Source organism: Fistularia commersonii, chromosome 18 (genome assembly GCF_037954325.1).
Source record: "Fistularia commersonii isolate RoL2024-O1a breed Wild chromosome 18, RoL_Fcom_v1.0, whole genome shotgun sequence".
NCBI classification, from domain to species: Eukaryota; Metazoa; Chordata; class Actinopteri; order Syngnathiformes; family Fistulariidae; genus Fistularia; species Fistularia commersonii.
The window spans coordinates 9,430,894-9,453,892 of record NC_141301.1 but is presented as its reverse complement, the minus strand read 5'-3'; the positions used below and the strand labels follow the sequence as shown (position 1 = coordinate 9,453,892).

At 38.7% G+C, this 22,999-nt stretch overlaps 3 protein-coding genes across 4 annotated transcripts; 1 reads left to right on the top strand and 2 right to left on the bottom strand.

Moving 5' to 3' along the window:
- Positions 1-1,545: 1,545 nt before the first annotated feature.
- hmgn1a (high mobility group nucleosome binding domain 1a) lies at positions 1,546-7,142 on the bottom strand. The gene is made up of 6 exons (XM_086164649.1): positions 6,990-7,142; positions 5,697-5,723; positions 3,932-3,961; positions 3,801-3,839; positions 3,378-3,506; positions 1,546-2,826 (listed from the first exon to the last, which is right to left on the bottom strand). Exons 1-6 carry the CDS (start codon positions 7,002-7,004, stop codon positions 2,743-2,745), a joined length of 324 nt encoding a protein of 107 aa, XP_086020775.1. The 5' UTR covers positions 7,005-7,142; the 3' UTR covers positions 1,546-2,742.
- Positions 7,143-14,302: 7,160 nt separating this feature from the next.
- Positions 14,303-17,651, top strand: get1 (guided entry of tail-anchored proteins factor 1). 2 transcript variants are annotated; one of them, XM_086164558.1, is made up of 6 exons: positions 14,303-14,425; positions 15,397-15,562; positions 15,928-15,995; positions 16,327-16,441; positions 16,618-16,696; positions 16,780-17,651. In XM_086164558.1, exons 1-5 carry the CDS (start codon positions 14,336-14,338, stop codon positions 16,689-16,691), a joined length of 513 nt encoding a protein of 170 aa, XP_086020684.1. In that variant the 5' UTR covers positions 14,303-14,335; the 3' UTR covers positions 16,692-16,696; positions 16,780-17,651. The 2 variants fall into 2 exon arrangements, with proteins under 2 accessions (XP_086020684.1, XP_086020682.1); XM_086164556.1 differs by having other exon boundaries at positions 16,618-17,651.
- A 176-nt stretch (positions 17,652-17,827) lies between these two features.
- On the bottom strand, positions 17,828-21,446 carry LOC147224321 (uncharacterized). Its single transcript, XM_086164983.1, has 10 exons — positions 21,245-21,446; positions 20,902-21,146; positions 20,445-20,687; positions 20,191-20,328; positions 19,662-19,731; positions 19,511-19,566; positions 19,360-19,420; positions 18,579-18,700; positions 18,368-18,428; positions 17,828-18,183 (listed from the first exon to the last, which is right to left on the bottom strand). Exons 1-10 carry the CDS (start codon positions 21,444-21,446, stop codon positions 17,828-17,830), a joined length of 1,554 nt encoding a protein of 517 aa, XP_086021109.1.
- Positions 21,447-22,999: the final 1,553 nt, after the last annotated feature.

Below are 22,999 nucleotides of genomic sequence, written 5' to 3'. Positions count from 1 at the left end.
CATTGGAAGGATGAGGCCTCGACCATACGACTTACTTCCGCCACAGCGAACCATACACAGGAAAAAGGGGGTGGGGAGGAGCGCTCTCAACAAAAGACAAGAAGTAGACGTTCGACTTGTTCGATCTGCGTGTTCCGATCGTCGTCGTCCCCCTCCTTGAACGATCCGAGTAATCCCCCCCCCCAAAACAATCGACAACGATCACCGCCGCCCTGTTTTTTTTTCTTTTTTTTCTTTTCTTTCTTTTTTTTGTTAACAGATCAAGGTTGTCACTTTGCACATGACGTCATCGACTATTTTACGGCAGTCGGGCCGTTTGGTGACGTCCCTCTTATGACAGAATTAAGACAAAATAAAAGACACCCGTGATCGTCGAGGACTATATTTCGAATTGTTAGACCAGTTCGATTCGGTTAGCCCACCGAGCTGGCTTGTTAGTGATTTTTTTCCCAATATGTAGATCGCATTTCAAATGGACAAAGGTTTAAAAGTGTGGCTCCCCAATGAGCGATGGACCCCCCTCTCAATGGGCCCCGAGAAAAATTATATGAACCCTCTCTCTTTGACGGTTAATCTTTTTTATCCGTCTAAGTTTGCTGATTTTTGGAGAAAACCTCACTATTCATTAAAAACTGAACAGTTGGTTTGAATGGCGTTGCTTTTTAGGGCTCATACTATCAAAAAAAAAAATTGACAAGACAATGTGTGGGTGAATGATAATTTACATGTATGATCCATGACCATGATGATTTAATGCTGTGAGGAGGGCTGTAGTCCTTTGAATATAAGCATCAAACAATGTTTGCATCATTGAAACATCTTTGATTTCTTAGACAACACTTATTTTGAATGAACTATCTAACTGAGGGGTAGTAGCTAAAAAAAACTTCCTTCATACTCAGGTCAAAACTGGTTTTGAATTTTGAAAAAAAAAATTTACAGAACCTAGATTAAAAAACTGCTGTCATTTTATTTAGGTAAATTCTCCTTTAAAAGTACTATAGATGAAGGAAGGAAACCTACACAAGGTTTTGAATGAGCTGCTCTCTAGGAGTCATATTTAGTTAAGTTCAACATTAGGCAAGTTTGTCGGACTGATTTTGGTTATGGTTTGTCAGCTAAGGCCATGGTGACCTGGTATTAGGTGACAGGGTTGGGGAAACCAGGTCAGGTTATTGTTTATAGTAAACAGTGGTGTTCCTGCACTTTGTCAACATGTAAGTACTATTAAATTAGTTCAGTTAGGACTTGATGAATAACTCTTGTAGTCACATATACTTATCTTGGCAAAACACTAGAAAATGCTACAAACTCTCTAATCGCTTTAAAGAGCAAACTGCATTTTATGACCTTTATCAATATTCCTAATAAACATTTCTACTCATGAAACCCTATTAGATTCTGCTATTTCATTCCAACTGCAGCATTGAAAACAATTATATCATAATATTGTGATTTATGTAAAATTTGTGTTTTCGATTCTGCTTTAAGTTTAAAAATCAACCCTGAAATACTGAAGGAAAAAAGAAATAACTGATAAATACGTCAGAGAAATAACTAGTTTTATTGGCATTTAATACCATTTATAAAAAAAAAAAAAAAAAAAACATTCCCTTGAAAAAAAAAAAAAATCAGTACAGTGGTCCATACATGCCAAAATCATAACATGAATATGCACAAATGTGGCATATATGTTTTGGGGATAATGCAGTTAAGAATAAGCCATCATGGGCAAGTTTTTTTTTTTATTATTTTTGCACGGAGCACAGCAGTAAAATGTAACCGTCCTCACAGGTACCGATACCGCCTCGACACAGAAATGGCAACAGTATGATCAACAAGAACACAAGTTTAACATTATTGAAACATGTTCTTATGATGCAAAAACACTAACTAGCCCAAACAATTCCAATAATGGTGGAAATCACACTGAAAGAGGTTATTGAGAGCTACATAATTTAGGAGCCAAAAAAGCAGATTTCATTGTGGCGCTTAAATTGCTCATATATTAGAAAAACTCAAATGTGTCTTCGCCCAACACTCAAAGAAATCTGTTGTTTATAACCCGGTTCTAAGTGTGGTTTGATGACATTAACCTGCTTACAACAACAGTGAGTTATCTTGAGAAACGGGCCATATGTTCTGGAAACTATTACTGTTGAGCTCACCTTTTTCTGCACTTTATGCAACACAGGAGAAATATCCTTGAATTTGAGCAAAAAGATCTACACCCACTCAGACAGAACAATCTAGATAGATAGCACTACAGAAAAGAGCATTTATACATTGTTTAACTCTGACTGATCTAACAAAACAAACAAACAAAAACAAAAAAACAAAGGAAAAACAAACAAAACAGAAGTAGTACAATGTTTGATTTTAAAAACAGAATTTACAAAATGCCCTCGTGTAAACTTCCGGAGGAGCACATTGAATTCCAGATAGACACAATTGCTTATCATGTAGAAAACTACAGCCTAAAATCAAAAATAAGAGGGCAAAGGCCCCCTCCCCCCCAAAAAAATATAAGAATGGCAGAAGAAGCCCAGCACAATAACCATTAATTCTCCCTTCACAGAAGCCATGAGACTGGATGCAGTTTGTGTTTTTTTTTAAATGTATTTCAGAATTTATATCCCTAAAAACATTGCTTTCTTAATAAAATAGCAGATAAAAAATATTCTCTGCACTGTACAAGAAAGGAGTTACAGGGAGCAACGGCAAGTGACTTTTGATGGGTTACTACTCTGCAGCTTTGTCCTCTTCCTCTTCCTCCTCTTCTTCATCGTCAGCTTTGTCCTGTTTTTCATCTTCTGCAGCAGCCTCCTAGGAAAGCAAAAACCAAAAAATCTAAGCAAACTATTCTGTAAATTTCTACCGCTTATATGCAAACCAAAGACAAGTTTTATACAGTAGTAGCAGTAGTATGCTTTACAGCACTTTAACCACACTCAATTGTTGGAGTGCCTTGCTGATTTTCAGAACAAGCTTTTTTTACTTGTTACGTCAACATCTATGTCCATTACATAGTATGAAGAAAATTAACTGAACCTTTTACTAAAAAAATTAGGATTTGAAGGCAGGTACGTGTACAACACATCCTTTTATAATGGCCTTTTTGACTTAACAGTATTCTATTTAGATGCTTGAAAGATGGCTGCGCTCAAATCATACCTGTTGTTATCTTTCGGCTTGCTTTAAGTGCAATTCTACTTAACTCATAATTCATCCTGTGAAGCAGGATGACCGAATTGTCTCATCCCCACAATATTCCAGAATATTAGATATTAATTATAAAAAAGGTCCATTTGGGAGTCAAACTGTCTTCCATTTATTTCAGTGACTTAATGTAATTATAGTAAGTAAACAGGGGGTACCACTTCAGTTTTGGCTTCTCCGTTTTCTGCAGGGGCTTCTTCTTCTTCTTCTTCAGCTGCAGGCTCTTCTTTTTTCTCCTCTGGCTTTTCCTTTGCTGCTTCTTTCACTTTTTTGCTCTTGGGAGCTGCCTACCAAGTCAAAACCAAAACAACAACATGAAGTGCATCAAAAGAGGCAAGGAAAAACAAATAAAACAGCCAATTAAGAAGTGTTTGGCTTTTAAATTGAACAAAAATTATTAGAAATTTGCAAAGAATCATGGAATACTTAAAAATGCAGAGTATTTTGAAAGTCATGGAAGAATATCCAATTCATAGACAACCTTTCATTTTGCTATTCTGTATTAAGATACCTTGCATGCAAAAATTAACATCTGAACACTGACATCTCCCAAACAAGTGACTATTTTTTTCCCTCCTTACCTTTGTTTTTTCTGGCGGAGGTGGATTCTGACTCTCTTTCTGTGACATAGGCACATACACATTACATTAAACCCACAGGGACTGCACAGAAAATCACTCTTTTATTCAAATGACATTTGTATAATACTTACATCTTGTAATCTTAGCGACTTTCTCCTTGGCTGCATAAGAAAAAGGCACACTTTAGTTTTTCACAGCATTAAATCACAATACTAGATTAACATAAAATGTGCATCTGACAAATCTTTGCAAAGACCCCCCATATTTAAAACCAAAGCTGCAGGGAAATAAAGAAATGTCTTCCAAAACAAATTTGATGCTTTTGGTCTATGTGGAAAAAAACTTTATAAAATTCATGCTTTTATTTTTTATTATCAAAGACAAACTGTTTCTTGAAATCAAGATTTGTTATTAAATCATTGGAATTGAAAGGTGCGGCTTGGCTGCATACATGAACAGAAGCACTATTAATACCGTTAACCAATAAACAGTGATAAATACTTTCAATTGCAACTGCTAATGTTATCATCAAGCTAATGGAATACTTTTTCTTCTGTATACTCAAAGGTTTTGATTTCTACCAAAACTACTGAGGTGGTGCAATAAGACTCCCATGTCTTAACATGTCGTTGCTTCAAGAACAAGGGCCATCAAAGTTCAAATAAAGCCGCACCAATAACAAAATAACCGAGATGATTTTTTGTTTTTTCTGACAGACAAATTGTTTTGCCACACACTGAGCCGCATAGTTGTGTGATGCATGCTTTTCCAGGGATTCATGGCCTTTTGTCAATCTGACCTGGGTTGCTCTTAATATTTTGCAGAATTGAGTATTTAATAGCACAGGATGCTCTTACATAATATCATGTTGCAGCAGAAGCCGGTGACGAAAATACAAATTTAAAACAGCCTAAATAAATACGCCAACTTCAAAATTGTCAAAACTGATAGCGGTTTACAAATAACATGAATTAGCATTCAGTAGATTAATATAAAACATGGCGGAAATGCAACACAAGTGAAAATAATGAAACCCGATGGTCGTATTCGTTTTAGGTTGACCAATGGGAGGAGGTGAGTAAGCTTTAAACCAGGAGGTCTCGGTTCCAAGAGCAGGGGGTTAAAAGTGCAACAATCAGTCACCATTTAAAATCACTCTGGGCTGAATGTTAAACAATGCCCCCTGGCGACTGAACATGCCCTTAACAATGACTGCACCTGGAATTGTAAACTACCAGGAGCAGCTGGATAACGCAACAATCAAAGGGCAGGTTATGGGGACGGGCTTTTTTGTAAAAAGAAAATAAATTTACTAAGCGTGCTGCAAAAAAGGGAAGGGCAAATATGATTTGATGATGACATCAAATGTTTTTTTTTTGGTTGCAATCTTAGAAAGCTAATTTATATTGCAGACATCTGGATTTCAGTGGTCCCTCCAACCGGATGTCACCGCAAAACCGGATGCCAAAAATAAGAGAAAACAAAAACATCATGCAAATTATAAAAATCTCCCTGATTCAGACACAATGGCTAAATTATGTAAAGAACACATTTTTGTTTTGTTCTATCAATTCTGATTATGTAAATATGCTGGTGATTATTTACCTCTTCAATAATTATTTTTTATTTTGCTCAAAATGTTTCTTTTGCAAAAAAAAGTCATAAGACTACAATTTTGCTTTGGAAGCACATTTTTTATTACTTAAATATGCAATTGAGATAAATATGTCTTTTTTATATTTAAGCGTCTTCAATCGGAGTGGGAGCGCAGGGCGCCAAAGCCATTGTGTTTGCGCCGCTGTGTCCACATTAAGGAGAACAAAATGTTCAATGGGGTGTCAGTGACATGGAAGTGGACCGAAAACACACAACATGAACACCTTTTAAAATACCGACCTCTGTGCTTTCTTCCGTCTCGCTTGCCTAGAAAGGGAGGGGGAGAAAGAAAACGAAAATAAATAAAAAGCCAGGCACCGCCACAATCTCATGAAGTACCCTAAAGTGGGTGTGTGTGTGAGAGAGAGGGGGAAAGGGGGATGGGCACCTCTGCCTCCTATTAAGCCACAATCAAATTATGCAGTCACGTCAATGGCGAGGACGGCGGCGCGTCTGGAATGTGTGTGCGAGGGGACGACGACGTCGAAGTAAATACTGCGAAAGAGGGAAGAAAAAAATCCCGTATTTTAAACTTAAACTCGTCCTTCCGTGACGACGGAAGGATTGTCGATTGGGAGCGACTTGGAAGAAGAAGAAGAGGGGAAGTGCGGGATCGCTCCATCTCCAAAAACGCGCGTCTTCGTGCACCGATCGTCGCTCTTGCCCCCCTCCCACTCGGGCGTACGAGTGTCTCGTAACCCCCCTCCCCCATCCACAACTTAATTTTAAAATGTGATTTTAAAAAAAGGCGACGAGGGTTGTTCGTGAAGGAGGAGGAGGCGGCGGAGGAGGGGGAGGACACATCACCAGCTGCCATGGCGGTCCGCGAGAAAAAAAGAGCCTTTGCGCACCTCGAGGGTGACGCACGGCACGGCGGGACGCACGGCGGTAGAGGTCAAAAATAAATAAAAATTAATCGCGACGATTTACAAGTAACATCATTGTATCCTTTGTGTGACAAAAACATGAAGCAGCTCGCATGTTATACAATACATGCAAAGTAAAAAAAAAAAAAACATGCACAGGGGCTTTCGGGAAGGAGATTCTCCTTCCTCGCCATGCAACCTGTACTTCGGCAATGGTTACACCCCTTTGTCTGATCTCGTTACGTGGTTAAGACTTTTTTTTTTCTCCCTCCCTCTCTTTACACCACATGGACGCGGTTTTTACCCGCCGAGATTCATTCGCACAAAAAAGGGCCTGAGTAATCGTGCGAAACTCTTCGGAAATAATCAACATAAAGCACACGCCGCCCCTAAGACTAAGTAAAAAGGCGCCACTTCCCTGTATCGATTGGATTCGGCGAGGCGCGGTGCAGAGGAGCTGGATTCGTGCACGAACACGGACACGTTGGAGGGAGAGGAAGGGGGGAGAAAAAAACTCAACGAATCCATGCAGCAATAGTCAATAACACGTACCGAATCGAAAATATGACCCGTGCATTCAAACACATGTTTATAAATAGCGTCTAGTCGGAGCGGCGGGAGGGGGTGGGGGGTGTTGACGATAAAATCACGATTAAAAAAAAATTACCTTTTTCCTTCCCATTGTTGTTTAGGTAGTGTGGTTGGAGAACAAAGCGACCTTTCACAGTTTAGGGAACTATATGAAGTGGTAGACGGTCGAGCACCTCAGCAACACCTCCTTTAGCAGTCTGCAACTTCTCATCAAGGTCCGACCCAGTAAAAGAACCAGCTCGAACCGGATTGGATCTTTCTTCTAAGTCCATTTCATGCCTTTAACCTACCATCCCGGCAGGAAGGGCTTAAGCTCCGCCTTCCACCTCCGTTGATTGGTCCAAAGGTCAAGCAGGCATACATTTGAACCATAGCAACTAACCTGTGTGGACAGGGTCAATGTCAATCACAGAGCTCTCACTCTCCCTCCCTCCTCGATTCTTTTTTAAAGACAAGTTGTTCTTTAAGCGTGTGCAACAATAAACGGGGTTGAAAGTGAGACAGATTAATCTTGATGTTATTTTGGTTAAAGAAAGTGTGTTTAAAATGGGCTTTAACGGAGAAAAGCAAGCATTCAATGTTGCGTATCTCCCAAAGTGATTGAAATATACAATACATACAGAGAGCCAGAGAGATTAGCAACGTTTAACCGTATACATTTAAGTATACATTTTCTTCTGACAAATGTAGTTTGTAGATTAAATTTGCTACGGTTGTGGATTTAAAAAAAAAGTATGAAACGAGCCAATGTAGAAAGAAAACATGCACAAAAGCTGCATTTCTGTGCATTTTCTGAGTGGTTGATATATACAATATCTACAGAGAGAGAGTGCCAAGATTTAACCATATATACATTGAAGTACACATTTGTTGTGACAAATGTAATTTCTTCCTTTCTGGTTTTATGCTGCTATCGTCCAGTGAGAAGTATTTACAGAATCTGGGATTCAAAGGGAAGCAGATTAAATGTGATTTGGTTTTTGATTTTGAAAAGGTATGTATGAAATGGGCTTACATAGACAAAAAAAACATGCTGTTAAGACTGCATTTCTCCTAATATGTGATCGAAATATACACTACTTAAAGTGTTATAGCGACAATAGCTACATTTAACCATATTCATAGCAAATGTAGTTACTGAATTCCCAGTTTTACACTGATATTGTCCAGTAAGAACTATTTCCAGCATCTGGGATTGGGAGGGAAGCAGATTAAATTTGCTATGGTTTTGAGTTTAAAAAAAGTATGTGTGAAATTAGTTTATATTGGGAAAAAACATGCACTTAAGACTTTATTTCTCCCAAAGTCATTGAAATGTACAATATCTATGGAGAGATAAAGAGATAAGCACAAGTTTACCATACATTCATTTAAGTATGCATTTTGTTCCAGCAAATATATTTACTTACTTCACAGCTTAACACAGATATTATTCAATGTAACCATATTAAATAACATGAACAGTATTCAGATTGAAAAGGAAGTAGGTTAACCTTGATGCTGTTTTGGTTCAAAAGGGCATATAAAATGGGCTTTTCATGGAGAAAAAACATGCACTTAATACTGCTTTTCCACCTAAGCAATTGAAATATACAATATGTAGAGAGGGATAGAGATTAGCTGCATTTATTCATATCATGGCAAATTTTACTTCTTACCTCCCAGTTTTACAGTTTTATTGTCCAATGAGAACTATTTGCAGTCTCTGGGATTGAAAGGGAAGGAGATTAAATGTGTTTTTGTTCGTGATTTTTAAAAAGTGTTTCTAAAACGCCCTTACTTGGAGAGAAAACAAGCACTTTATACTATATACATACATATATATATATATATACACACACACACACACACATATATATATATACATATATATATATTAATTAACTATATACAATATCTAGGATTAAAAGTGAAACAGATGAAACCTTCTGTTGTCTTGGTTAAAAATATATAAAATTATAAAATTATAAAATGTTTATGAAATGGGCTTATATATATATATATATATATATATATATATATATATTGACCCCATTTAAGGATGGATATATATATATATATATCACCATATATTCATTTAAGTATGCATTCTGCTCTGGCAAATATAGTTATTTTCTTTAGGGCTTTCCACTGATATTGTTCAGTGAGAACAATTTAAAAAAAAACACAGAGTAACTGGGACTGAAAGGGAAGCAGATTAAATGTGTTATCTTTTCAGATGTTTTTTTTGAAAGTATCTAAAGCAGGAAAAAAGCAAGCACTTTGTACTGCATTTCTCTCAAAATGGTTTTGGAGATAAGGTCGGAGGGGGCAGACAGAGATGGTTGGCCATGCACACATAAGGGGTTAGTGAATACATGGGTGGAAGGATGCTGAGGATGGAGCTACCAGGCAGGAGGCCTAGAGGAAGACTTTAAATGAGATTTAAGGATGGAGTGACATGAACATAACATACATGAAGATACTTGGTGTGAGAGGGGGATGCAGAGAATGGGGTTAGATTGAGGAAGATGATTGGCTGTGGTTATCCCTAAAGGGAACAGCCAGCAGGAAAAGAAGAAATTGTGTGTACATAATATGATTGCATAAATATGTATGTGGTGTGTGCAAGTGTTTGTTTGTGCGTGTGTGTGTGAGTGTGTGTGTGTGTAAGAGAGAGAGAGAGAGAGAGTATAGACATACACAATATTTAGATTACATATTCATTTCGGATGCATTTTATTCTGAGAAATAAATTGTCCAGTGAGGTCCATATATCTGCAAATGTTTATGATTTGGAGAGGTAGTGATGAAGAAATGCAAAAGGATTAAGTGTTTATATGCAAATTCTCCTGCCATTAAACATTATGCTGGAAAATGCTTTGTTGCAAAGCCGATGCTATAAATGATGCTACAAACAAGGCACGACCATGTTATAGATTGAGCAACCCAACTTTTTAATCAGCAGTTAAAAGGATTTTAGAATAAACATTTAACGTGTACATAGGTGAAAATATAACATGCCTTGCAATGGTAAATAATTTATTTTATGTTCATACATATGTACTTTCACTGAAGCAATGTTCTGAATGCAGGTCTGTCATTGTAGTGGTGTACTCATGTATTTGAATGCTATTTGTGCTAAATTCCTCTATACTTAATCTTTCTCTAAAAATGTTATGAATACTTTAATCAAGTTGCGCACACAATGAAAAATAAGGTTGTTTAATGATTTGGCCTTCTGTAGAGATGGGACGGCAGGAGATAAATAGTTACCTTTGTTGACCTTTATGATTTACCAGTGTGATCTGATTTTTCTACATAAATTATGCCTGAGTACGTTTACCTTTTTGAAAAATGTATTGGATTAGACCAGATCATATTTTGGTAAATCAGAATTGGTTAAGTGGGAGCTTTTTTCGATTTTCGAATACCCTGTGGTCAAACAGTTTATCTTTCAAACTGGCTGAGATTTTCCCAAGCTTTCCAGCCATTTAGATCACATAGATTCAACACTCTAACAATTGACAAGAAATTCTATCATATGTATGACTTTTTTTTCTATATTTGATAGAATTTTGTACAATTCAAATAGATCAAAAGCATTTGTTAACAATGGAATCATTAATAATATATGAAATATATATTGGTTCATTTTTGCTCAACTGCTTGGGTACAGCTATAACTGGCTCATCTCATAGCCATGGACCATTAAGTTAAATTGTACCAAATTAGTTATATGTGTGTATTTTTTTAAGAACATACTCAACAATAATATAGACAAAAAACATGCTTTTGTTAATTTTGTAATGGATTTGTCCCATAGTTTGTCCAGTAGAGCGCGCCCCAAGTCCAGTATGTAGAATCACCTCAGCCTTGACAAATAAGCTTTTTTTGAATAAAGTAAGGGTTGATAAAAGTCATGTGATAGAGGAAAAAAAATCTGTTTTTTATACCTACCCAGGATCATGGAACTGAAAAGTAGGTTATGTGAAACTACTGTACAGGACTGTCACGGAAAATTAGAATATTGTGATAAAGTCCTTTATCTTCTGTAATGCATTTAAAAAAACAAAAAATACTTTTTCATGATATTCTCATATTTTCAGATAGGATTTTTGAGTTTTCTTAGATGTAAGCCATAATCAGCAATATTAAAATAATAAAAGGCTTGCAATATTTCAGTTGATTTGTAATGAATCCAGAATGTACGACACTTTTTTTTGTAATTGAATTACAAAAGAAAAAGAACTTTATTACAATATTCTAATTTTCTGAGACAGTCCTGTATATCAAATATGCTCCACTGCCTTCTCTGTAGAGTATCTGCCACCACAGAGTCCACAAGAGAGCTGCCTCCATCTTCAAGGACCACCCTGTCCAAATTACTGTTATAACATATAATAATTGTAAATATTTTATTAATCTTAATATATATATTTTTAATGCCATAGATGTTATGATTTTCATGGCAAACTGTTTATTTCATTTTCTTAAAATAATCATGTTGGGGCACCCTGTGTACCTGTGATTCTGGGTGCTGTGTTTTTTGGGGCATGGATGCCTAGTGAGATGTTGCAAGGCAGAGTGGCCCAAGGCAAAGGGTCTGACTAGGAACAATTCAGAAGTATTGTTAGTATTATTTCCCAGAAGTATTATTTCCTGTGCATTGTGTATTTTACAAGTGTATTTGCAGTCCCTATGTCCTCTATTGTAAGTCGCTTTGGATAAAAGCGTCTGCCAAATGCAATGTAATGTAATGTAATGTTATCATTGAGACCAAGAGGTAGCATGGCCCCTCACCTGAATCGGGCAAATTGCCCCCCCCAGACTCCAACATTGTGGGAATTTAGCAGGCGCGTAGTGGCCAGGCCCAACCACAGGGGCTTTGTCAGGCACTGGCCAAACAAGCAATGCAGAGATGCCGCTGAATTACTTCACCTTACCTGCAGGGAGGGACAACCGCGGCCAGGTTCTCTGTATTTCAGGCTACTGACAGAGGTGAAGACCTGAGTGTGCCAGCTTTGGGCATGGCAAACTTGTTTTTGGGATGTAGAATGTACCTCTCTGGCAGAGAAGGAACTGGGGCAAATGATGGATTAGAACCAGCTGAAAACAGCTGGACTCTCCTCTACACATGGTATTGGTTCTCGAAACAAGTTCCTGGAGAGGAAATGGACTCTCTTTGTTCTGGAGTTGCCAAGGGTGAAAGTCATCTGGCAGATGTGGGGATACTCTCAAGTCCCTGGCTGAGTGCTAGTGATTTGGAGTTTTCTCTGCAGACTGAAGGGGTTTCCTGCTTGGGATTGCATTAGGAAGGAAGGAGATTGCTCATATTTGCCTGGTCTTATCTGTGGAACAGTCCATCAGAATATCCAGCCTCCTTAACTTGGAGTTGGGGGTGCGAGGGGTGGCATCAACTAATGACTATTGTTCTGCTTGTAGACTTCTATGCTAATTTTGGCAACAATAGAGAAACGTGGAGGAGGTTAATTGGGAGGAATGTCTGCCTGATTTTAATCCAAGCGCTGCTTTGTTGCTGGGCTTCCATGCAGTGCCATCACAAAAAACACATTTGGTCCTTCGTGATCATGCATCGTACCGGAACACCTAAGGCTGAAGAATGAATGATTGACTTTGTAGTAATATCAATTGATCCGTAGCTATATCCACTTCAATGAGGAGATGAGCAATGAGGTTAACTGTTCACTCCTGGTAGCGAGTTGGATTAGGTGGTGGGGAAGTCTGGAAACTGGCAAAACCAAAATGTTAGTTATATGTGAACTAGAAACATTTGTTGGAGGGCCCTGTCACGCGGGCCTCTATTCACACCTACATCCAAAGAGAGGTAGCACAAATTGACTCTGAATGTTCAGGGGGTTTACCACAGTAGGGTCAGTTGTGGTCAACTTGAGGGAGTTGAGGTGGCAAGCACAGAACTCAGTGGTGGACACTAGCAGTGAAGGACACCATCAAGCTTAAGAAGGAGGCCTTTTGGGTTTTGTTTAACCAGGGTCTCCCAAACATTGTCAGATGGTGGAAAGAGCACTTTGAGGAATTCCTAAACCTGACTGACATGGAAAACTGATGAAATCATGTCCATATGGCCTCAGGAGGTTTCTGAGGTAGTCAAGAAGTTCTTGAGAGGCAATGTACCAGGCGTGGTTGAAATTCCTCTTGAGATGCTGAAGGTGCTGGACATTGCAGGGTCATCTGACAAGCCTCTTCACTGGAGCATGGAAGTTGGGGACGTTTCTCAGTGAAAGGCAGACTTGATAGTAGTGACAGATCAGTGTTTCCCACTTCAGTGGGAGCATATTGCAATGCCTCCTGGAGGCTAAGTAACTAAAAATAAGTCTGTGTCCAATTGCTTAACATTAAATTCTTGAGTTGAAATGCGATTTTTGTTCAGGTTTCTTTAACAGCTGGTCGGCCTCTTCACCCTCACAAGGATCATGAAGAGCTTGTGCTCATTCTATATGCATGTACTTTTTGCAGCTGAACTTCTCCAGCTGTGTGTGTGAGTGTGTGTGTGAGGGGTTACAGGGACCTTTGAGATTTCATACACAATATAATCCTGCTGGCCTCATTGCCATTGGACTCCATGTTTCCGTTGCCGTTTAGTTCTGTATGTGAAGCGGTGAAAAGTGGCCTAACTGAACTTCTTCTGCATGGTGACGGAGTTTAGAAATACAACGAAGAGACCAGACATTCTGGAGAGGGATCTCAAAGCAGAATCCCTGCTTCATGATGTCAGAGCAGTCAGTTTAGGTGGTTGGTAATCTGGTAAGGATGCCCCCTGGATGCCCTCCATTGGAGTTAGTCCGGGCAAATCCCCCAAGCAGGAGGCCGTGTGTTGAACCCATAATACCAAAGAGGCAAAGTGAAAGTTACTATATCCTATATGTAAAATTGGTAATTTATCACATTTCAATCAAACAAAATTGAAAATATGGGTTTTGGTAATACTGGAAAAGAAATAGCCATCACATAATCTTATATGATAAGTAGCAAAACCAATATTGTCGCAAAGATTGTTTGTCATTAAGTATCAACAATCGACAGATAAAATATTGTAAATGTTCATACCGTCAGTCATCCAGACCAGCAACGGCAGAATGAAAAAAAATCACAATGTAATATGCTTGAAAATGTTATTTTTCTGAAAATAAATCTTGTAACGTATGTAATATTTTGATCCGAAAGAGCAGCCCGCCACTTGATTTGAAATATGGAACACATTTCCGGTAGAGTTATTAAAACGTTAATTGGTTAAAAGAACAAGTAGGACTCCAGGGATTTGAGAAAGCTTCCCAAAACGAGATTAATACAAATTTGAGACATTCTGACCGTTAGATGGCGACATTGTGCTCGTACCATATATTGTGTTTATCAGAAACACAAAGAACCCGAAGAAGAGGGCGGAGGTTCCTGAGGGAGAAAATGGCTTCTGGTTATGCCTGGTTTCTTGTGCTAGGCTCGGTTTTTCTGTGCAATCTCATCAAAACTCTCCTCCCGAGCATATCGTCTTTCGTAAGTGTCATATGTTGTTAGCGAGCTTCGAAGTGATATTAATAGTGGTGTTTACAATCGTAGTCTCATTATTTAGACAACAAACGTTCATGTTACTGAGCGTTTTGGTACGTGAAACGTAATTATTCTATTCATTTATGCTAGTGTTTCTCGCATTGTTAATTCCTACCTCGGTTAAACCGCTACCAACACACTAGAAATCAGAGAATAACTTTATTATGTTTCTCAATATAATATTTCGTTGAATATGGCCATGACAATGGCGCAGCATCCCCTGTGTTTGCTACATCAACGCTACGTTACAAAATAACGTGACGTAACGTTACAATAATTGCCTCAGGGGTGGGCAATTAATTTGGCATTTCTTATTTACACATCTTATTGCCACATTATTACACATTTCTTATTTGATCTTTATGCACGGGCCAACTAGGTATCATGATACTAGGTACCATGAATTAAAATAAAAAATTGCATTTTAAATATTTACATTGTTTTGTCATCTTATTTCAACTTTAAAATGTTTAAATCATCATATGAATGTACCGACATTATTTTGCATATAATCATCCTTACAAAATTAAACAAAAGGAAAAAAGGAGTTTCTAAATTCAATATTGATTGAAAATACTTATTAAAATATTCAAAGAAAATACTTTGGCGGGCCTGATTAAAAAAAGCAAAACGGGCCAGATATGGCCTGCGGGTGGTTAAATGCCCAGGTCTGCATTACGTGGTTCTAATGTTCAAGTTATGCGAGGGGTTGTGATGTGGTTACTCTTTAGCACAAATCGAGAGCCATCTGTGATGTTAGCAGCTTTGTGTGGAAGATCAGTCACAGTAAATAAAAGATTTCGCCTTAATGTACAAAAACACCAGAAATAACACGACTGGGAAACTCATTTATCAAGAAACAAACCGTCATCACACAAGCCCCTGAGCCTGAATAGCTATTCATTTTTTATTTCCAGCTTTCAAAATTGGTACAGAAAGATGCTGAGCAGGAGAACGAGATGAGGGCCGAAATCCAGGATATGAAGAAGGAGCAGTCCTCAATTAGTATGATGGATGAGTTTGCTAGATATGCCAGGTTGGAGCGTAAAATCAACAAGATGACTGACAAGCTGAAAACACACGGTAAGAGAGTTTCTGTGATGGAAATGCAAAGGATAGTCAAAGTTATACGGGAGCCGGGCTTGAGTTTGCATTTAACTTGTAGTAAGGAATGGAACAGCCGCACCTGCCGGAACAAAAATTTTCCATAGTTCCCATATTCCAAAATACTAGATTAAAAACAACATGCAATATTGGCTCTTGGGATGGTTTTAGAATTGCTGCCCTCTTATTATTAACAAGTCAACTAAATGCAGTCAAATTGCGCTGTGTCACATCATTGGTCTTTTTAAAGGAGCCCCAAGAGGCACTAGTGTGGAACTGAAGAAGTCTGAGTCACTGCAGATACTGCTGTAAAACTTAACTGTTTTTACATCTTCTATTTTCAGTGAAATCAAGGACAGCACAACAAGCCAAAATGAAATGGGTTGTGAACATTGTCTTCTATATACTTCAAGTAAGTAGGAATGATTGTATTTCTAGATGTAAGTAAGCAGCTTATTTAGCCAAAATAAGGGCTGTGACATAATGTGCTGGACTAAAACAACCAAAACCTGTGTAACCCTCATGAACCATGCTGCTGACTTAAAAATAGTAATTTCCTTTAATGTATGTAGCTTGACTGGCATACACCTAAAAAGTAATACATCAACAGTACATAGTTTTCACTTATTTAGACTGATCAAATTCAATGTGAATACAGAAGCGAGTCATGGCGGGAGAACAATTTTGTTCGTTCAACAAATCTATGTTCATACGTGATAGTGTTTTTTGGTTCCCTTCACCAGGGTGCTGTGATGATCTCTTTGATATGGAAGTATTACTCCGACCCAGTGACAGTAGTCCCCAGTAGATGGATTGCCCCCGTGGAGCGCCTCGTGGCCTTTCCAACTGGAGTGGCAGGTGATCCGTCTCTTTGTAGCTTGTGGACAGTGAAATATTGATGAATATACAGGGCAGCTCCTAGTGTATGTGTATTAAGAAGATTTATATTGTTTTTGTAATTTTGTGTCCCTAAATGAGTGATTGTGACACTTGTCCTCTTGAAATGCTAGAAGCAACCTCCTTTTTTCTTTCAGGTGGTGTTGGAATCACATGCTGGTTAGTGGTTTGCAACAAAGTCATCACACTGGGTCTCCATGCTGTCAGCTAAGAAATGTGAGCTGTGATTATGAGTGTTTCAAACCTGTTGCTGAACATTTGGTTGGTAAAAACCATTCTGCTCAATCATTTTTTGACAGTTGCCTATGACTGCATGTGATGCATTGGCCACCTCGCAATGCAAAGTGACAGCGGAATTGCAGAGCCTGTTGTACAGATAAGACATGTGGAGGAGCACTTTGTTGAGCATACAGTCAAAATGTGAAGAATAAAGTTGAATTTTTGGTATCTTGTGCTTGGCACCGAAAAAAAATCAGGATTTCTCAAAAATGGATGAACCATTTACATGGGCTCATACATTTATCAGGAATGAACACGGGGACTGATCATCCAATTGTTTTCCTGTATCATGTGACACTGCATTTCATCTGTGTATTCAGCCATTGATAATTGAATTCCTGTTTCTGACCAACTATTTCAGATGAAAAACTTTTCCAAGTTTGTGTTGTTTTCCAGCCTCTAAAAGTCCTAGTATTAATTACCAAACTATTTATCCCCTGAGAGAGAAAATCTCCTTATTACAAATAAATATGCATTTTTTTTAGAATGGTTTAGATGAATCTACAAAGGGCTTTCTGAAGAGCAGCTTTAAGTTTTAGAGGTTGTACTTCAATTTCAAAAATGAAAGTTCATTATTAATATTTAAACTTCTCTCGTAGGGGAGTGATTCATCTGTACTCATTGCTTTGGCTTTATTTAGAAGTTTTCAAGCATCCTCTTTCCATGCCTAATATTAAAATTTCAACTTTATTCTCAAATCATAAATAAAACACCTGTCCTATTAACCTATTGTACAAAATAAGTATTCTGTTTTAAATTGTTTTATTTGTTTTGAAAATTTTGCATTAAGTTCAGTAAAATTTGTCTGTTATTATATTATTTAAAATCATACTGATGTGGAAATGTTTCTTTTATAATAAAAGACAGCAGTTGCTTCATCAAAACCTTGGAATTGTCTAGGAAGTTGTGATATTTTATTAAAAGTAATATTTGTCAGTTCACTACATAAGGCAAGTCATCACATTTAGTCGAGTTATTGGTTACACATGTTAAACTCAAGTTGCTGCCATAACAATCCGGTATAGACACGTGCCTGTGCCTCTGGTATCCATTGTCCGCTTGAGTCCTCTAGTTGGAGTCAGAGCTGAAGTTTCCATCTCCCTTAGAAGTCATGGCGAGTAGGCTCTCAATAGAGAGCTCAAAAAGCCCATTGTTGAGAGCCTCTATGTTCAGCTCGTTGGCTTTTTCACAAGAAGAAAAGTCCATGTTGGCGAAAGCCGGAAGCCCCTTGTGCATGTTTTCAACAGTTTGTTTGAAAGTGTAGACCTTGCGCGTCTTAACCCGCCTGTGCTGTTTGTACTTGGGTCCGATCCTTGTGAAAAAGAAGGATGAGTCCTGCGGGAGTTCTGTTGCCTCTTCATTGCAGTCTTCCTCCGACTGGTAATCTGTGCTTTTGTCTGAGCAATCTCTCTGCTCTGCGTTTTCTAACAATAAAAAACAAACCAAAAAAAAAAAAAACATGTTTGCCACTGAAATCAAAACTGGAGGGAACCCTTTTTTCCCCACTGTTGAAAATATTTTGACATTTTTTTAAACTGATTTAATTTAAAAGTAACTACATGCATGGAATGGTGTGTAGAATCGGTATGTGCTGTTTCTTTCCCTCACCTGCACATGCCCCCCTATCCTCCACCTGAGAGTCCTCTTCTGATGTGGACTCGTCTGACTTCTAGATCACGGCCAAAGTAGGGGAAAATGCATCAGTTAAAACAATGGCTGTTTTATTCATCGTAAATTAAAGAGTCAGGAATTGAAGTTTAAAAGAAAAAAAAAATACATGGCCCTAAAATCAAATGTCCAAATAATTTGGATCGTTTACCCAGTTGTGGGGGCTCTCCTGCTTCTGGTCCTTCTCAGAATATTGTACTTCCACGTGAGTGACAGATTTTGGGGGTGTCAGAGGGAGTAGTCCTTCTGTTTGAACCAGCTTGTTCACTCGGCCTGGGAAAATACAAAAAGTGTCTTAGATGTCAACAGTAACTTGTCAACAGTAACTTTATGTAATTTGGCAGAACAGTGAAGCTCTGGCCAGACATTGTGATCAAAATTATAGGAATGAAAATAATCAAAATTGCCAATTTATTCTGTCATTTAAAGATTTTGAGATTATTAATAATAATTTATCCTTTATTAACCCCTGTGGAGAAATTCATTTTCTGCAAAAAACTCATCATGGATGACCCATGAGCAGTGTGCATGCCGCCCACCAGCGGAGCAGTTAGGGGTTACGTGTCTTGATCCTCAATACATTAGGAGAAGTCAGGAATTGAACAAGGAATATTGGTTCCACAGACATTTGCTCTACTTCCTGCGCCCCGCCGACCTCAAGTGTAGCTTAAAATCGCTGTATTTATCTTCCAATGCAGGGTATATATTGAAGAAAAAAAAACATCCCAATGTTCCCGTTTAATGTCCTAAAAAGTAATTTCATTTGAATTTTTTTCAGTCACCACCTACTGATATTTTAAGGATAAAGGTCAAACCTTTTTCTCGTGGCAGTTTCTCTTAATTTTTTGTGTAAACATTGAAGTGATTTTTCAAGGCTAAAATGTGAGCAGAATGTGAATAAAAACAAGACACGATTGTCAACAATGTCTCACTTGTGCTCATCTTGCTGTCTGTGCGAAGACTCTCATGTGGATACTCAACTGAAAAGCTGTCCTGAAGTACAAAAAACACAAAATACCCCAATGACTATAAAATCTTCAGTCATCACGGAGGTAAGTAGACTAGTGCCGCGACACAACTTACAGGGTCTGTGCTCATAGGAACTATTTCATCCGTTTGCACCATCTTGTGTTTTTTGCCTGTCAATCAGAAAAGGGCCAGACGAATGGTCACCATGGAGAAACTAAGTGGATATCAGATGCAAAACTAATTTATCAAACTCATGCAGGAATACCTTGATAGTTTGATCCTTTTAAATATCTCAGAGAGTAAATATTGTGTTTTTCAAGTTCCCTCTCTCTATCCTGTTTGATGAGAAATAAAAGGCGTATAAAATATTGTTTTGAGTTGGAAAAACAAGCATGTCTTGTAAAGTAAAATGCAAGCATGGGACATTCACATCAATGGGTGATTCTGAGATAGGATAGGCAGGAATTCATATCAATGAATGTTTGTGGGAGGAAAACTGATTTAACTTGAGATTAAACTTTCTTTTGCTGAGATTTACTCTGAAACTGTCAACATAGAATGTAGTAGCACAAATGATTGTATTTGCAATGGTTATTTGGGAGATTAAAAACATAGGAAATGCAAGGGTAAATCAAGAATATCAAATATGGGTCCTCAAATGAGGTTTTGGACTTGCTGCCTGAAAGCCCCTCTTTAACTTTGATTGGATATCAGGGCTCACATTTTATCGGTTAGCTCTAAAAATATGGGAAGCAAACAATTAAAAAAAATACTTGCCATTCGTTCATACTTACTTTAACTTCCCAGCTTAAATGATTAACCTGTTGTTGCAGAGAGCAGGACATATTTCTTGCCATGGTGACTTTTCTGTGTTCTGTAGCGATTTGCCGATTGAATGATGACTGATACAGCATTATTGTCTTCTCAAGGTTCTATAATTCAGCATTAAGGAGAAAGCAAAAAGAAGAACATGCTCACAACCATCCTCTTCTCGTTCTTGGGGTTAAGGGCAATGTGGATTCACTAAGGTAATTCTGCAACAACACACCAGGATCCTCCTGTCCTTCTCCTCCAGCTGGGTAGTGACATTCGCCAGCTTGCCGGAGAGTTCTTCCCTCTCCAGCAGGTGTTGATCCTGGCCAAGCATCTGCAAGTGCTGGAGGCTGTCTTTAGTGGTTAGCAACTTCTTTTCGGCCTGCTGAAGCTGCTTTGACAAGGTGTCACGGCAGGTGCGTGTGTCATGGAGAAGCTTCTGCAAGACTTTGACCTCTGTATTGTGTTTGGTTAGAATCTGGGGAATGTGGATGGCGATGAGAAATTATTTCTTGGTCAGATTAGTAATTTTAAGGAAAAGGGGGAGAATGAAGCTCAAAGTCAGAACTAACACACAGCGGCAAAGGTTTCCAATTTTTTTTTGACAATTCATATTTGGTGACTTCTTGTTTCCACGCATCTGACTGAATAAGAAAGACCCCGAGGAGATTTACTGTAATCAAAAAACAAACCTCTGAAATGCTGCCCTCTGCATTTTGGAAATGCTGTATTGCAGACAAGTGGTGATGCTGGAGCCTCTTCAACAGTTTGTTCTCCTTTGTGACTTCACTTAGCTGACGCTGCACATCGCACACCTGGTTCTTGAGTTCCCTTACGTTGTAGGGGGTGTGGACCCGGGGCTTTGAAACCCGCAGCGCCTTGATCGGAGTCAACTTCAGTAGCTGATTGGAGGGATAACTCGACTTAGGTCTGTGACCTGAGCGGGAGGAAAACTGTTAATGCACATTAAACATAAACTGCATATCAAGAGTGGATGTAACGCCGCCAGACATAAAGCGAGGTCGAATGACGTGCCTTTGGTTCTGCTACGCGGCTTGGGTCTTTGCCACTTGGCATCTGGACTATTGTGCGAAGGCGACTCGGTTTGGTCTTCAAAGTCAGACGAGTTGTCGACATTGTTATAGCCGGAGTCCATCCTAGAGGGAGAGGACCACAGGGACGTCCTTGTACTGGAGCTTGCGGTCTCACTGGCATCCTTTTTGGCATCCTGTTGCATTTCACGAGTTGCCTTCTTGCAGGCCTCGCCCCTCTGAAAGTTAAATATTTTACTACTACATTTTTATTACCCATTTCCAGATCAAGAAGTTGGAGGATTTCAGGTACTTGGGGTCAACAATCCAGAACAACGAAGAGTGTGGAAAAGAGGTAAAGAGAATGGGTGGAGAAAAGTGTCAGGGGTACTATGCGATGGAGGGCTGCAAGCCAGAATGAAGGAAAAGGTGTACAAGACAGCAGTGAGACCAGCGATGCTGTATGGACTAGAAACAGTTATGAAAAGACAGGAGGTAGAGCTAGAGGTGGTAGAGATGAAGACGCTAAGATGCTCTTTGGGAGTGACCAGGATGGATAGGATCAAGAATGAGTTTATCAGAGGAACAGCACGTGTTAGATGGTTTGGAGAGAAGGTCAGAGAAGCCAGACTGAGATGGTTCGGTCATGAACAGAGGAGGGATAGTGAATATATTGGTAGACGGATGCTGGAATTGGAGCTGCCAGGTAGGAAGTCTTGAGGAAGACCAAAGAGAAGATTTATGGACGCAGTGAGAGAGGATATGAAGGTAGTTGGTGGGAGAGAGGAGGATACAGAGAATAGGGTTAGGATGGAGAAGGTTGATTTGCTGTGGCAACCCCTGAAGGGAAAAGTCGACAGAAGAGTTTTAATACTCATTTCCATAGTGATGAATATAGAGCATAAATTGAGGCAGTGTAACAGGATTTATAGCGTGGGCTGACCTGCAATACCCTTTTCTAGGTGCTTTTAAAATTCATGGGAGGTCTGCAGGAAATAACCCAAACAGAAGTACTAAAAAAAGATCAGCAAACAAAGTTGAGAGGGCAATGTTTGGATCTTAATGTGGAAATAAAATAAAACCGATACAAAAATACTTATCAATTAATTAGGCTGTTATTTCATTAATAATCAGACAAATAATAAACCTCATAAAACAGAGCAAACCAGCATATTTCCTTTTATAAGTTTGATCACTATAGATAAACTCCGTAAATCGCACATAGTCTGTCTTTACCTGCAGGGAAGGTTGTTTGTTTATAGTATTATCCATTGTTTGTTTTGTTATCACCTGCAAGTGCAGTGGCCTTTAGGAAAGGGTTGCTGGGAATTTGTTGTGATTTCACAGTTACTGTGCTTCCCCCATATGACATCACAGCTTCCTTCTATGTAACACAGCTTCCCCTTCCAGGCTCGCGGTGGAAGCGTCCCTGTTCAGAATGCTTTGTGACATCGTAGCTTCCTTTTGGGCGACGTACACGTGCGCTCGAAGATTTCTCAATTAAATACTGCATGGAAAAAGTTGCACTGTCATCACAGACGCCGTGCTTCATCTATGTGACATCACAGGTTTCACTTTCACAGTGTGTATATATATGTGTGCGTGTGTGTGTGTGTGAAGGGGGGGAACAGAACCCCTCTTACTGGGACAAATCAAGTCAGATTTTACTAATATAGAGCCAAATCACAACAGTGTTGTCTCATGATGAGGTATATGTATATGTATATGTAAATGTAAATATGTACATGTAAATATATGT

What these genes read in the sequence shown, in the direction of transcription:
- get1 (XM_086164558.1), top strand. Translation starts at nt 14,336, where the DNA reads ATGGCTTCTGGTTATGCCTGGTTTCTTGTGCTAGGCTCGGTTTTTCTG. An exon ending in TCCCGAGCATATCGTCTTTC is followed by an intron (nt 14,426 to 15,396) that starts GTAAGTGTCATA and finishes TTTTATTTCCAG; the next exon opens with CTTTCAAAATTGGTACAGAA. An exon ending in CTTTCCAACTGGAGTGGCAG is followed by an intron (nt 16,442 to 16,617) that starts GTGATCCGTCTC and finishes TTTTTCTTTCAG; the next exon opens with GTGGTGTTGGAATCACATGC.
- LOC147224321 (XM_086164983.1), bottom strand. Translation starts at nt 21,446, where the DNA reads ATGCAACAGGATGCCAAAAAGGATGCCAGTGAGACCGCAAGCTCCAGT. An exon ending in AGACAGCAAGATGAGCACAA is followed by an intron (nt 18,701 to 19,359) that starts GTGAGACATTGT and finishes GTATTTTCCCAG; the next exon opens with GCCGAGTGAACAAGCTGGTT. An exon ending in AGGAGAGCCCCCACAACTGG is followed by an intron (nt 18,429 to 18,578) that starts GTAAACGATCCA and finishes GCCGTGATCTAG; the next exon opens with AAGTCAGACGAGTCCACATC.
- hmgn1a (XM_086164649.1), bottom strand. An exon ending in AGACGGAAGAAAGCACAGAG is followed by an intron (nt 3,962 to 5,696) that starts GTCGGTATTTTA and finishes TTTCTTATGCAG; the next exon opens with CCAAGGAGAAAGTCGCTAAG. An exon ending in CTCCGCCAGAAAAAACAAAG is followed by an intron (nt 3,507 to 3,800) that starts GTAAGGAGGGAA and finishes TTGACTTGGTAG; the next exon opens with GCAGCTCCCAAGAGCAAAAA.